This window comes from Vipera berus (assembly GCF_964194415.1).
Source record: "Vipera berus genome assembly, chromosome: Z".
NCBI lineage: Eukaryota > Metazoa > Chordata > Lepidosauria > Squamata > Viperidae > Vipera > Vipera berus.
Genome location: NC_138205.1, coordinates 2,529,576 through 2,544,671, shown reverse-complemented (window position 1 = coordinate 2,544,671; position 15,096 = coordinate 2,529,576). Strand labels below are relative to the sequence as shown.

Sequence of the window (15,096 nt, the reverse complement as noted above, 5' to 3'; positions counted from 1 at the left end):
TAAAAAACGGTATCCTGGCTGGGGGATTCTGGGAGGTGAAGTCTACAGACCTTAAAACTGTATCCTGGCTGGGGGATTCTGGGAGCTGGTCTACAGACCTTAAAACTGTATCCTGGCTGGGGGATTCTGGGAGGTGAAGTCTACACATCTTAAAAAACGGTATCCTGGCTGGGGGATTCTGGCAGTTGAAGTCTACATAACTTAAAAAACAGTATCCTGGCTGGGGGATTCTGGGAATTGAAGTCCACAGCTCTTCAAGTGGCCCAGTTGGACACCCTCCCTCCGGGGGTTGGGTTTAGGACAAACAAGGCGCCCCAAACTAGCATTCTCAAGGCCGGTTAGGAAAGCGTCTGGTTCAGGGCACCTCATGCCCTCGCTTACCCACGATGCTTTGCAACTCACTTTCCGCCGGGCCTGTTCTTTCTCCAAAGCGTCTTTTAGCAAGCGGGGATCCAGTTGCGAGACCTGATTGTGGAAGTGACCCAGGCGCAGGCTGGTATAGCGCGGGAACAGCTCCTCAAAGCTGGCCAGGGATCCCGGAGGGGAGACCTCGTGCTGAGGACGGGCACTAAACGAAGCGAAAAAAAGTGAAAGGCAACGGGGACGTTCGACGCCAAGCTGCCAATTTCCTTCATGGCCGCAGCGGAGGCGATATAAATTTGACACAACGCCAAGTGAAGTTGCAACGGTCACCGGAAAAGTGACCTGCGATTGTGTTTCACACTGACGACCGTTGCGGCATCCCCACACTCAGGTGATCAAGATTCAGCGAGTGACTCATACTTATGACGGTTGCGGCGTCCCGTGCTGCCCCCCCCCCTTTTGGGATGTTCTGACAAGCGAAGTCGATGGGAAAACCAGATTCGCTCACCGACAGTGTTACTCCTTTAACAACTTCAGCCATTCGCTCAACAATGGTGGCAAGAAAAGGGGGCACAGCTCAGGAAACGTATTTCTCACTTAGCAACGTACGTTTTGGGCCCAACTGCAGTCATAAGTCGAGGACTACCTGCATTACCATGTTTGCTCTGGGCTTTTTTTAAAAAATGGCCCTTTTGGGGGAACACTTCCTGCCTATCTGCCTTGTAGCTCCCTTCCTTGTGCTCTGCAGTAAGAGATCCCCCCCCGACTCAGCTAAGGGAGTCTTACTTGAGCAGAGCACCCGTGCTGTCGCTTTCAAAGGAGTCGTCATCTTTGCGTTCCAGGGACTCCAGCGTGACCGTCGGGCCCTCTGCGAGAAAAGAGCAGAAAAAGGTCAGCTGAAAGCCGGCACAGTTTTCGGGGACTACTTCTGTAGGGGAAGGAATGGCAGAAGCTGGGGGCGGAGTCAAAAGGGAAAGCAGCCTAGAATCCCTAGGTAGCCCACAAGGGAACCACGTCCGGCCTCCCTTGAGTTCTGTGGATTCTTATCTAACGCCTAGCAGGTGCTGTTAGCGGAGAAGATTCCTGCGCGCAGGTTTTCAGCGATAAAGCAGTTTAGGTAGAAGATTCCTGTGCGTAGGCTTTCAGCGATAAAGCTGTTTAGGTAGAAGATTCCTCTGCACAGGCTTTCAGCGATAAAGCAGTTTAGGTAGAAGGTTCCTGTGCACAGGCGTTCAGCAATAAAGCAGTTTAGTTAGAAGATTCCTGTGCACAGGCTTTTAGCGATAAAGCAGTTTAGGTAGAAGATTCCTGCGCATAGGCTTTTGGCAATAAAGCAGTTTAGTTAGAAGATTCCTGTGCATAGGCTTTTAGCGATAAAGCAGTTTAGTTAGAAGATTCCTGTGCACAAGCTTTTAGCGATAAAGCAGTTTAGTTAGAAGATTCCTCTGCACAGGCTTTCAGCAATAAAGCTGTTTAGGTAGAAGATTCCTCTGCACAGGCTTTCAGCGATAAAGCAGTTTAGGTAGAAGGTTCCTGTGCACAGGCGTTCAGCAATAAAGCAGTTTAGTTAGAAGATTCCTATGCGTAGGCTTTTAGCGATAAAGCAGTTTAGGTAGAAGATTCCTGTGCACAGGCTTTTAGCGATAAAGCAGTTTAGGTAGAAGATTCCTGCGCATAGGCTTTTGGCAATAAAGCAGTTTAGTTAGAAGATTCCTGTGCATAGGCTTTTAGCGATAAAGCAGTTTAGTTAGAAGATTCCTGTGCACAAGCTTTTAGCGATAAAGCAGTTTAGTTAGAAGATTCCTGTGCACAGGCTTTCAGCAATAAAGCTGTTTAGGTAGAAGATTCCTCTGCACAGGCTTTCAGCGATAAAGCACTTTAGGTAGAAGATTCCTGCACACAGGCTTTCAGCAATAAAGCTGTTTAGGTAGAAGATTCCTGTGCACAGGCTTTTAGCGATAAAGCAGTTTAGAAGATTCCTGCACATAGGCTTTCAGCAATAAAGCAGTTTAGTTAGAAGTTTCCTGTGCGTAGGCTTTTAGCAATATAGCACTTTAGGTAGAAGATTCCTGTGCAGAGACTTTCAGCAATAAAGCAGTTCAGATAGAAGAGTCCTGTGCGTAGGCTTTTAGCGATAAATCAGTCTAATTGGACCTTCACATGTGGCCCTGCTCTTTCCCACCAGACAACTTCCCCTACAACTCTCACCAGAGCAGGAGAGAAGTGCAAGATCCAAGACTTCAGGGATCCTATTGCAACGGATTGCAACCTTCACGCTTATCGCTGTAGCCCAAACTGTTCTACTGTTCCCCAATTTTAGCATCAATGGGGATCCAAGTCCGACTCGTAAGATACAAAGGCACTAAACTGGGGGACTCTGTTTTGTGAAATAAACTCTCTTAGAAAATTAAGACTGCTGGTTTAGTCTAACGGTTAGGGCACCAGGCTAGAAATCGGGAGTTCTAGTCCGACCTTAGGCGTGAAAGCCAGCTGGGTGACTTTGGGTCAATCACCAGGAGACGACGAGCTCCAGTTACACCTTAGGCACGAAAGCAGCTGGGTGACTATAGGCCAATCACCAGGAGACAGGGAGTTCTAGTCTGCCTAAGGCATGAAAGCCACTGGGTGATTCTGGACCAATCACTAGGAGATGGTGAGTTCTAGTTGCCCCTTTGGCACAAAACCAGCTGTGCTGCCTTAGCCATGAATGCCGGCTGGGTGACTTTAGGCTAATCACCAGGAGACGGTGAGTTCTGTCTTAGGTATGAAAGTCAGCTAGCTGACTTTTGCCAGTCACCAGGAGATGGTGAGTTCAAGTCCGGCCTTAGGCGTGAATGCCAGCTGGGTGACTTTGGGCCAATCACCAGGAGACGGTGAGTTCTAGTCCTGCCTTAGCCACAAAAGCTGGCTGGGTGACTTTGCCCAAGCACCAGGAGACGGTGAGTTCTAGTCCTGCTTTAGGCATGAAAGCGTTGTGTGACTTTGGGCCAATCACCAGGAGACAGTGAATTCTAACCCCGCCTTAGGCAAGAAAGCCTGTTGTGTGACTTTAGGCCAATCACCAGGAGACCGTGAGTTCTAGTCCCGCTTTAGGCAAGAAAGTCGGCTGGGTGACTTGGAGCCAATCACCAGGAGGTGGTGAGTTTGAGTCCCACCTTAGGCACAAACGCTGACTGGGTGTCTTTGGGCCAATTGTCCTCTCTCTCAGTCCAACCGACCTCACAGGGTTGTTGTTGTGAGGAAACCAGGAGGAAGGAATATTCTGTACGTTTGCCACTTTACGTTATTTATAAAAGCAATATAGGCTGCTTTCTAAAAAAAATTAAATACTGTATCTGTTCTCGGGCCCCCGTAACACGGCCAAGGCTTTTTATTCATTCATTCCTTCATTTCCCATCCCCTCCAGGCCGTTTCCCCCTTCCCCACTCTCACCAGGCACATCTCTGGATCCTCGCAGCATGCTCTGGAGGTGGCACCGCACATTCTCCATCTCGGAAATGTGGCGGGATTCGGGCACGGCACCCTGCAAAAGAAGAGGGGTTTAGCCAACCGAGCTTTCCTGCAAACCTGGGGCAGGGGGGAAGGAGGGTCGTCATCCCAGTGGGTTTACTCTCTCACCTGCCTAAAAGCGCTGGCTTCCACGCTGGCGGACAACCGGTGGCTAAGCTCTTCCGCTAGAGTGTCCAGATCGACATCGGCCTCCATGGCTTTCCTAGCCAGGGCCGAGCCGTGCCGGTCCTCCAGCCGAGACAAGGCCTGTGCCTCGGCCTGCCGGCTCTGGTGAAGGGAGGCGTAGAGTTGGGTGGTCACTTTGGAGGTGTACGGGGTGGCCGGCTGAGAATAAGGCACCTGCTGCCCAGGAGTGGGGGGGTCGGAGGCTGGCAGCAGCTCCATGTCGCTTAAGAGATCGTCGCTGCGGAGGGAAGCGCTCAGAGCCCGGGGGAAGCTCTGCTCCGCCATGATTCCAGGGTCCGAAGCGAAGGTCAAGCATTCTGAGCTCGGAAAACTGGGACCTCTGTCATAATGGAGCCCCAAATGCCGGCAGCAGCAGACTGGGCGAAGGAAGCAAGAGGGCTCCTCCCAAACCGGTCCTGGAAAGGAATAAAAATAAAAAAACCAAGAACTTGAAATTCAGAGCACAAAGGAAGAAGGCAAGGCGACAAGTCCTGCCTTCCCCTGGATGTTTTTAAAATGATTTGTCGCACGGTCAGCCAGATGGATTTGGCAGTTCTATCCGCTAACTAAATCCTTACCAAAGACCTGGAATAGCCAGAGGTGAAAGTTGGATGGTTTTAAAAGGCATCCTCGCCACGCCAAGCAAAGCCGCCTTTTGTAATTGACCAACGGGGATTTTTGTCAGGGTTTTAAAGGTCTTTTAAAAGGTGCTCCAGATGTTTTGGGGGGGTGGCAGCCCAAGGCACCTAAGGCTGTTGGTGCTACCGTGGCTTGCTTTTGCCCCGGTCGTTCTATTTGCAGGTCTTTGGTATTTTGTGAACTTCTCCCAGTTCTTTCTCTTTTTTCCCCCCGCTGTCTCCAGGTACTGTCACGTCCACTCTGCTGCAAACTTTTCTGGGTTTTGATCATTGCACGGTCAGCCAGATGTTCACACTGGATTTGGCATTTTTACTTATTTATTTATTAGATTTATATAACCGCCCTTCTCCCGAGGGACTCAGGGCGATGTACAGGGCAATTAAAATTATTTTTGTCTACCTATCGAGTCCTTCCCAAGGACCCGGGATAGGCAGATGTGGATGTTTGATGGCGTTACAGATCTTGTCGCAAGATGGAAGCCGTTCCTACTAAGGCCGCCTTTTGCAATTGACTGATGGCGAATTTGTCAATGCCGATGATGGTGTCCAAGTGGTGCTCCAGTTGTTTTGGGATGGCACCCAAGGCTTCTGCTTTCTTTCTTTCTTTCTTTCTTTCTTTCTTTCTTTCTTTCTTTCTTCTTTCTTTCTTTCTTTCTTTCTTTCTTTCTTTCTTTTTTTCTTCCTCTCCTTCTCCCGTTCCTTCTTCTTCTTCTTCCTCTTTCTCCTCCTCCATCATCATCATCATCATCATCATCATCATCTAAATTTATAGGCCTCCCCACGTCGCTGTCCAAGGTTGGTAGTGCATGAACCAAAACCAGCTAGCCAACCTTCAGAGGCAGAGGATGGGAGACCACCAGGAAACCCCAAGAGGACTGAGGAGAAACGGGGAGCAGCAAAAACCGCCCCCCCACACACACAGAGATCATACCGTGGGCTCCAAAATGGCTCCCCTCGGGAAACCCCCCCCCCCTTGCACCCCTTGGCCCTCCTCAGCTGGCCCACCGCCTTGGACTCCATCTCCCATCATCCCACACGAGCTCGGCCAAGCTCTCAGGTTGGCCAATAAGAGCTGGAGTCCTGCACATTTGTTGGGGGGGGTTCCTCCCGCGGGGCCCCTCCCCCACCCCTGAGGTAAACCGTGTCCCCCTCCCCCCTCCAGCGCCCCCTGCCCGTCCCTTTAGCCTCCCCGCTTCGGGTCCTCGCTTTGAGACCCACTTTGCTGCCCCGCCAGGCACTAGGCCGCCGTCCCGGTCCGCGCCGGGTCCCCCGCTTGGCTTCGTCGCCCCAGTGCAGAGCCGGGCCAAGCCTCGGAGCGGGAACGGGGTGAAGCCGACGCCGCCATTTTCCTTCCGGGCAAGGCTTCCAGTCGTACGAGCGGGGGGAGGGGCAAGGCCTGCAGGAAGTGCGGCGACGGCGCACGCTCGGGGAGAGGGGGGGGCGGGCCGAGCGGGCTGGACGAATCAGCGAGCGGGATTCGTGGCGCCGCGCGGGCACGCAACCTCCGCGACGGAAGTCGAGGGACGTCGGGCCTGGCGGTTGTCATAGAGACGGAAGCGGCGGCTGAGGTAAATATTGGGGAGGGGTCCTTCCCGCCCCCGGAAAAAAAATCTGAGCCGGGGCGGGGGGTGGATGATGGGTGGCGTTATCCTCATTACTGGTGGTGGCTGAGGGGGCTTCTCCCGCGGCCTGGCTCTGACTTGGGGTCCCCCGCGCCCCCCCCCTGTCTCCCCCCCCGTCCCAAGATGACGGTGCACAATCTCTACCTCTTCGACCGCAACGGCGCCTGCCTGCACTACAGCGAGTGGAACCGCAAGAAGCAGGCCGGGATTTCCAAGGAGGAGGTGAGCCTCCGACTCCCCCACCCCAATTTCCCCCTCCCCACACACACACACAAACACAAACACACGGAGGGAGGGGGGAAAACATGCCCTCTGCACGCGCTCAGAGGCCTCGGCCAGGCTCGGTGGGGCGGGGGGGGTCTCTCCTGCGGCCCCCCCTTTTTTTTTTTTGACCTGGTTTCTTTACAGGAGGAGATTGTTATTATAATTAACGAATCGATTATCATTGCGATATCAATTATGATCGTTATGAAAGCCCAGAGAGTCACCACGGGAGCCCGGTGCAGGCAGTCCTCGACTTACGACCGCAATTGAGCCCAACCTAGCTGACCTTTCCGGCCGCCGTCGTCGTTAAGCGAATCGCTGGGGTGGTTAAGGGAGTCACGCCGTCGTTCAGCGAATCCGGCTTCTCCCGTGGACTTGGCTCGTCGGAAGGTCGCAAAAGGGGAGAAGAATAATAATAAAGTTGGAAGGGACCTTGGAGGTCATCTAGTCCAACCCCCTGCTCAGGCAGGAAACCCTACACCATTTCACACTAATAATAATAGTAATAGTAGTAGTAGTAGTAGTAGTAGTAGAAGAAGAAGATTTGGAAGGGACCTTGGAGGTCTAGTCCAACCCCCTGCTCAGGCAGGAAACCCTACACAATTTCATACTACTACTACTAGTAGTAGTACTGCTAATAATAATAATAATAAAAAATTTGGAAGGGACCGTGGAGGTCATCTAGTCCAACCCCCTGCTCAGGCAGGAAACCCTACACCATTTCACACTAATAATAATAATAGTAGTAGTAGAAGAAAAAGAAGATTTGGAAGGGACCTTGGAGGTCATCTAGTCCAACCCCCTGCTCAGGCAGGAAACCCTAGACCAGGGGTCAGCAACCTGAAACAGTGAAAGAGCCACTTGGAACCGGTTCCCTCACAAAAGGAAAAACTGGGAGCCACAAGAAATGTGTGCGCATGCACCTACATGCGCGCATGCGCAGAACAGGGTTTGACTGAAGAGTGGAGCCAAGGCGAGATATGCACCTACCCTGCATATTTGAATTGATTGGTTGAACTTTTTTAGTCCCACTTTTTTTTTTTTTTTGGATTGCACATGGCAGAGGACTGGGAGCCGCAGGAGACGGCTGAAAGAGCCGCATGCGGCTCCGGAGCCACAGGTTGCAGACCTGTGCCCTAGACCATTCCAGACAAAATGGCTGTCCAGTCTCTTCTTAAAGCCTCCCAGTGTTGGAGCATTCACCGCTTCTGGAGGCACAGAGTTCCACTGGTTAACTGTTCCAACCGTCAGGAAGTTTCTCCTTAGTCCCAAGTTGCTCCTCTCCTTGGTCCGTTTCCGTCCGTTGGTGCCGACGTGCTTTCTTTCAGTCTGACCTGGCCTTCAAATGGGCCTTTCTGATTGGGTGGCCTGGTCTCCTGCTAATCTCGCCCAATGTGAATCTTTCACAAATTTGGTGGGCTTCCAAGGGAGCAGGGCTTAGCGCTAATGGATTAAAAAAACCCGTTAAGCTGATTGAAGGTCAGGCTTACATGCGCTTCGGCCGCGGCTGCGCTGGGCTCCCGTTCTGGCTGCAAGAGGAACAACGGCTTAGCGCTTGTGCTTCTGAGCTGCAGCAGAGGGGAAAGAACCCATCGCTCCTGGATCGTTGGTTTCACCCTTGAACATCTCTGAATTGTGAGGAAGCGTCAGGGGCGAACAGCCAGGCCCACGCATCTAAAGTTCAAGCGAGTTACTTTATGGTTCTCTGTCTGTAGTACAGGAATCTCCCCAGACCGGCAGCTTTCGCGTGGGAACAACCACATAAGGCTCTGTAAGGTGGGTGTCCGGTCTTGGGCAACTTTTAAGACACGTGGACTTCAACTCCCAGCATTGAGAGTTAGCTGGAGGAATGCTGGGAGCTGAAGTCCACAAGTCTTAAAAGTTGCCAAAGTTAGACACCCCGGCTCTTAAGACCTTCGGGGGAGCTTAGAGGCGGCCCTCTTGCGTTTACGTAATGCAGGGGCCTTCAGACCCGGCCCTTTGATGACTTGCGGACTTCAACCCGAGCAGGGGGCCGGACTAGAGGACCTCCGAGGTCCCCTTCCAACTCTGTCATTCTATATACGGTCTCCTGCTCGGGGAGGGGGCTGGACTAGAGGACCTCCGAGGTCCCCTTCCAAGTCTGTGATTCTGTATAGGGCAGGGGTGGGCAACCTTGGCTCTTTTACGACTCGTGGACTTCAACTCCCAGAATTCCTGAGCCAGCGCTGGCTCAGGAATTCTGGGAGTTGAAGTCCACGAGTCGTAAAAGAGCCAAGGTTGCCTACCCTTGGTGTAGGGTCTCCTGCTCGCGCAGGGGGCTGGACTAGAGGACCTCTGCGGACCCCTTTCCAACTCTGTGCCTCCGTTGTCCCCTAACAGCCTCTCCTCCCTTCTCTCTCTCTGCTCCGCCTGGCAGGAATTCAAGCTGATGTACGGGATGCTCTTCTCCATCCGCTCCTTCGTGAGCAAAATGAGCCCCGTGGACATGTATCCTTTCCCCTACTGGGGGGTTTCGGGGGTGGGGGGGAGGGGAGGACCCCAGGGGAGTTCCCTTCCTAGGAGCCGCCGGAGCTGCGTTTCCCTTAACGTCCGCCCCGCAGGAAGGACGGCTTCCTCTCCTTCCAGACCAGCAAGTACAAGCTGCACTACTACGAGACGCCCAGCGGGCTCAAGGTGGTCATGAACACCGACCTGGGAGTGGGCAACATCCAGGACGTCCTGCACCAGATCTACAGCTACGTGAGGATTTGCGTGCCGTTCCCCCCCTTCCGCTACAGGCGGTCCTCCTCTTACGACTAGCCCCTGGGGCCGGGATCTCCCGTTGCTAAGCAAGCCGGTCGTGCCCAATTTTTCCCTTTTGTGCCACGGTTGTTGAGCGGATCACTGCGGTTCCTAAGTGAATCACCTAGTCATTAAGTGAATCCAGCTCCATTTTTTTTGTTAATTTGTGTGTGTGTGTGTGTGTGTGTGTAGAGTGGGGGAGGGGTCATGCCCGCCCCATTGCCAGCAACGGCAAAAAAAAGTTGATGTGTCACGTGATGTCGTGCATTTGACACCCCTGGTCTAGACCTTTTTTAAAATCTGTTTATAATATAAAAGACACAAATGCAAAAGAAAATAGTAGGAATGATAGGGGAGGAAAGGGGAAAGAAAGAGAAAGAAAAAGAGAGAAAGAAAGAGAAAAAAAGGAAGGAAGGGGAAGGGAAAGAAAATAAGTAAAAGAAAAAGGGGGAAGGGGAAAGAGAGGAAGGGAAAGTAAGGGAAAGAGAAAAAGGAAAGAAAGAACAGGGAAGGGAAAGGGAAAGAAGGAGAAAGGGAAAGAAAAAAGGAAGGGAAAGAAAGAGAGAAAAAGAAAGAAAAAGAGAGAAAGAAAAGGCGTTGACTGTTCCTTGGTGCAGTAGAACAAGATAATCACATTAAACCTCAGCTTTTTACTTTGACACAATCATATAAACTCGCCATTTCGATAATAACAAACCCGTCTAATCGGCCAAACGCACTTGAAGTGGATCCGGCTCCACTGACTTGGCTTGTCAGTTGCCGGCTGGGAAGGTCACAGATGAGAAGCACAGCACAGCACACACACACACACACACACACACACACAGAGAGAGAGAGAGGACGCTGCAACGGCGGTTAAGTGTGAGGACCGGTTGCAAGTCCCTGTTTTCCAGCCTCGCTGTAACTTTGGTCGCCAAACGAGTTGGTTGTAAGACGAGGACTGCCTGCATTTCTTCCCTGGGCCGGGGTAACCGTGTCACAGGCAGTCACTTCTGCGGCCGGGGAGGATGGAGCTGCAGTCCTTTTATTCCGCACTGCCCTCGGCCGTCGCCCTCCCCGGCGAGGCCGCGTTGCAGCGAACGCCCTTTCGGCAGCTCCGGCCGGCATAAAAAATCTCCTCCCCGTCTCTACGGCCGAGCGTCGCTCAAAGAGAAACAATCACGGTGTCACAACTGCAGCGAGACGCAAGTTATTCAAGGCTTTCAGGAATAAGGGAATTTTTTGGGCGGGGGGGGGCACTTCCAGGTTTTCCTGTGGAAATTGGAAAATGCCTCTTTTTTAAAAAAAATTTGAAAAAGGGAAAAGGAAGCCTCAGCACGTTTAGGAAATCTTTTTTGCACTCTCCTTTAAAATGTCTGGGTGATCTTCGTAAGCAGAAGGAGGAGGATATTTGTAGCTCGGGGTCCAACTGGGGTCCTGGCTGCTCCCCGAGTGTGGTCGTTCTCTTGCGGACGTCTCGTTACCACACTGAGTAACGGAGGAGGAGAGGAACTGTGGGCTCCTTGACGCTCGCTGAGCTGGCTTGTTTTCTTGCAGACGTTTCATGACCCAAGTAGGGAACCTCATCAGCGCTAGAAGGGAGGAGAAGGAAGGAAGGAAGGAAGGAAGGAAGGAAGGAAGGAAGGAAGGAAGGAAGGACTGACTGTGGGGTCCTTGGTGCTCTCCGAGCTGGGCGGTTTCCTTGCAGACCTTTCATTACCGTAGTAGGTGACAACATCAGTGCTGCAAGGAGGCGGGATTTGCCTTCCACAGAGCAAACGCATGAGGGTCCACCTACTCGGGCGAGGAACCGTCTGCAGGTTCAGAGGTTCTGTTCAATTCAGCTTGTAACCCTGAAGCGCCTGCCCGCCGAATGAAAAGAAGGCAGAGTGGACGCTTGGGAGGCCGTGATCCTGCTCCGTGTTTCCTCTCTCTCTCTCTCTCTCTCTCTCTCTCTCTCTCTCTCTCTCTCTCTCTCTCTCTCTCTCTCTCTCTCTCTGGGGGAGAGGGCGCTGAGTGGGCTTGGGGAGGAGGACCACCCCCCCCTCCGCTTAACCACCCACCTCTGTTCCTCTTTAGATTTACGTGGAGTACGTGGTCAAAAACCCGCTCTGCAGCTTGAACGAGACCATCCAGAGCGAGCTTTTTCGCAACAAGCTGGACAGCTTCATCCGGGCGCTCCCTTTTTTCTCCGCTCGGGCCGGCTAGCTCTCTCTCTCTCTCTCTCTCTCTCTCTCTCTCTCTTTTTCTTTTTCTTTTTTTTTCACACTCTTTCCCCCCCAAAGGACTCCCGAACGGTGCAGGAGCAGCAAGCCGTGTTATTTCCCATGATGCTGTGCATCCGGAGCAGCCGGCGTACTTTTTTCGCCAGGAACCGTCTCCGTCACCGGCTGTTTCCCTTCTGAAGAACCGGATCTGGATGTTGGCCCGTCGCTCTTTATTTATAGCGGAATATCCTGATTTATTTATTTTTTAAATTTTTAATCGGATCTCAGCTCCTCCGGACCACATTAGGCTCCATCTCGGCCCCGTTCGGGACTGTCCTTTTTGGGGGGTTTTGCAGCGGCCAGACCTTGGGAGAAGCGGTCGTCAACTTGAAACCGTCGCTGAACGAGCGGCCGCGCGGTAATTTTCCTTTCTTCGGCTTGTTTATTTCATGGTGCGGGAACGGAAGAAGGAAAGAGAAATGTTTACCATCCCCACCTCCGGGCTAAGAAAGGCAAGGCCGTCGTCTTGCAGCTTTCCTCGGAAAAATAAATATAGCCGGGAGACTCTCTTTGCAGCGGATCTTTTCATTCCGTCGGTCTTTGGCCCTGGGGATTCGCAGCCCAGTAGTGACCAAAACTGTGGAAACCTCTTGGGAAAAGGGTATTTTTGAGGTTTGACGGCTAATAACACCACATTTTGGGGGACTAGTAGCATAAAATTGAGCAAACGGAGATGAGCACCAGCCCCTAGAGTTGGAAACGACTAGCATGCATGTGCGGGGGAACCTTTACCTTTACTTTTTTACTAGCATAAAATTATATACCGTATTTTCCGGCGTATAAGACAACTGGGCATATAAGACGACCCCCTACATTTCCTGTTAAATTATAGGGCTTGGGCTATACTCGCCGTATAAGACTACCCCTCTTCCAACGCACACCAAATAAAAATTAAAAAAACATCTGATTTTAATATGGTAATTTTAATTCAAATGCTTATGACATGCAGGTACTTAGTAGGAAAACTGTCACTTATAAACATAAGGCTGTTTGTCATCAAACATGTAAACATAAAACAGTGCAAGTGGATTAAACTTTTCCTAATTCACTCTAAAGCTTTCCCAAATGGGAGATCCGCTCCAGCTTTTCCAGCCAGCCCGCCCAGTTCCTGAGTCAAATGTGTCCTTAGAGCTAAGCAGCTGCTCTGACTACTGCATTCCCCACCTGCCTTTCAAGTTGGGATAGACTGCAGCTGCTCTTCAACTTTAGAAGGAAAGACGCCCAGACCCCAGCCTGTAAAAAATCACAGACTGCAGCTTCTTCTCCAATTGGTCCCGCTTTCCCTGCGCAGACCAAATGGGAGATCCGCTCCAGGTTTTCCAGCCAGCCCTGTCCCTAAAGTTTCAGCACCCGGCGTATAAGACGACCCCTGACTTTTGAGAAGATTTTCATGGGTTAAAAAGTCGTCTTATACGCCAGAAAATACGGTATCGATGGAAAGATCATTTGAATCAAGAATGTAACGCAACAAAGTTTGTCTCTGAAAGGTTATAGCCAAATAACCAGAAAAAGGAACCACAACTTGCTGAGGTTGATGTCAGGTAGATCGTAGCCAATGAGCACGAGCGTTTAGAGAGCCAATGGGGGGGGGGTGTCATCTTGTTTTGGCAAGCAGCCAATCAGATCACAGAAGGATCCAGCGAATGATGTCAGGTATTGAAGCTGAGAGGAGGACATTTGTCAGGGTGTTGTGTGATCGCTTATGAAGTGGGTTGGGGTTTTTTTTTTTTGGTGGTCTTTCATTTAGTGAGCTTGTAAAACGTAATAAAATTAAAGCAACGGTGCAAAAGAGTGAACCGGTCGCCCAGAAAGCGATGTAAAATAGTATTATTAAGTGAACGAGGCTACGGTTATAAAGAAATGAGAAGAAAAACGGGTAGAAACTTAAACCAAAGGTGGCATTTCTACTGCACGCTTTTCCCAAAAAGCGTTTCCGCCCTTTTGGCCGCAACTGTATGTGCCCAGCATCTTGCATACAGGCGGGGGTCCTCGACTTAACGACAGTTCATTTAATGACCGCTCGAAGTTAACAACGGCGCTGAAGAAAGCGACGTGCCGGCCGTTCCTCTCGCTTGCCCCTCGTTGCAAGTCTGCCCACCATCACGGGATCAAAATTCAGACGCTTCGTATTTACGACGGTTGCAGCGTTGTGTCTCCCCACCCACCCACCGTTGTGCGACCTTTCGACAAGCAGGGCCCAATTCGCTGAAACAGCCGTGTTGACTCCCTCAGCTGCTGCAGTGATTCACTTAGTAGCAGTGGCCAGAAAGGTTGCAAAATGGGGCCGAACCCAACCTTGAACAACTATCCCGCTGAAGAACAGGAATTTTGGCCTCAAATGTGTAGCCGAGGACCACCTTGGCCCGTGTCTCGCGGTTGAGCCACCGAGCCGGCCTACTCGTCGGCTGCACAGCCAGGAACTCAGCGCCGGGAACCGTCTTCCCACAGGTGAAGAATAATGCACAGAGGTGTGTGTGGCTGTGCGCCTGCCTTTTCTGAAACCCACAATGACCCCTTTGGGTTTTTTCCCCAGCCTTGAAAACCAGGCTTGTTCTCCTTAACGCCCGTTCACCCAAACCCTCCTTGCGGTAAGCGCCCTCGTGGTTGTCGTCGCGCACAAGGCCCACTCCCGTTGCCTCGTCCGCCAGCTTCGCCCTAACAGCAAACCTAGCACAAGAACTCGCGGGTCGGCAGGGCGAGCGGCAAAGAGACGGCCGGCTGAACCGTTCCTCGCTAAAAAAAAACGGGGCGCTCCCTTTGCGCCGTCTCACCTGTGTGGACCCTTCCCAAACTACATGCAAAAGGACCCCCGCCACGCATGCACGCACACGCACACCCGAGGAAATTTAAGTTAAATCGGCCCCCCAAGAAAAAAGGGATTAGGCCGCGGCTAACAACCGGAAGGCAGCAATCCGAGGGGAGGGGAAGCCGAGGACCCAGTGGGAAAACTCCCGGGACAGAGACCACACTCAACAGCTGCTAGCCCTACAAATCCCCCACGTGTCCCCCCCCTACACACACACACACACACACACACACACACACACTGCAGGTTGGGAAGGGGGGGGCAGCCCAGAGAAGCCACTCTCTGGCTGTTCCACACAGGGACTCCACTCCATCTCCGCTTGCTGTCATCCTGCTCTCATGTTTGCTAGTTCTTCCCGGGGGGGTCCGGCCCCCCTAAGCCGGGGGGCTGCCCTAGGTGGGGGCAAATACAGCCTGGAGGAGCTCTACGGCCTGAACAAGAAGAGCAAGACGCGGGGGGGGGACGGGGCCCAGCGGCGAAGCCCCAAGAGGCAGGGGGTGCCTCTGGGCTCGGACGGGGAGGCCCCGGTCTCTAGCCAAGGAGTGGAGGCCACCAGGTGTTGTTGCCTGGAGAAGCGCCGGATGGAGAGCTACCTGATGGAGGCCGGGACGACGCTGGAGGAAGCCGAGAGGAGCCAGACCAGCATGAGACACAGGTAGGTTGCTAGGTCAGCGTATGTGTGTGTGTGTGTGTGTGTGTGTGTGTGTGTGTGAGAGAGA

At 52.3% G+C, this 15,096-nt stretch overlaps 2 protein-coding genes across 9 annotated transcripts in view; one reads left to right on the top strand and one right to left on the bottom strand.

Moving 5' to 3' along the window:
* The window catches only part of LOC308678166 (centrobin-like), a 30,948-nt gene extending 24,922 nt beyond the window's left edge, over positions 1–6,026 (bottom strand). For 5 of the 8 annotated variants that reach the window (XR_014028611.1, XM_081345113.1, XM_081345117.1 and 2 more), the window contains exons 1-5: positions 4,617–5,803; positions 3,982–4,454; positions 3,796–3,886; positions 1,150–1,231; positions 403–568 (exon numbers count right to left, since the gene is read on the bottom strand). Coding sequence is in view for 7 of the 8 variants with exons in the window: in XM_081345113.1 (XP_081201239.1) it covers positions 403–568; positions 1,150–1,231; positions 3,796–3,886; positions 3,982–4,323 (681 nt within the window). In the remaining variant the exon portion in view is untranslated. Of the gene's footprint in view, positions 1–402; positions 569–1,149; positions 1,232–3,795; positions 3,887–3,981; positions 4,455–4,616; positions 5,804–5,894 lie in introns of those variants that run through there. The other 3 variants (XM_081345115.1, XM_081345114.1, XM_081345118.1) reach the window with 3 other exon arrangements.
* Positions 6,027–6,116: 90 nt separating this feature from the next.
* LOC308677060 (trafficking protein particle complex subunit 1-like) lies at positions 6,117–12,080 on the top strand. The gene is made up of 5 exons (XM_081343222.1): positions 6,117–6,244; positions 6,422–6,520; positions 8,961–9,031; positions 9,145–9,283; positions 11,384–12,080. Exons 2-5 carry the CDS (start codon positions 6,422–6,424, stop codon positions 11,510–11,512), a joined length of 438 nt encoding a protein of 145 aa, XP_081199348.1. The 5' UTR covers positions 6,117–6,244; the 3' UTR covers positions 11,513–12,080.
* Positions 12,081–15,096: the final 3,016 nt, after the last annotated feature.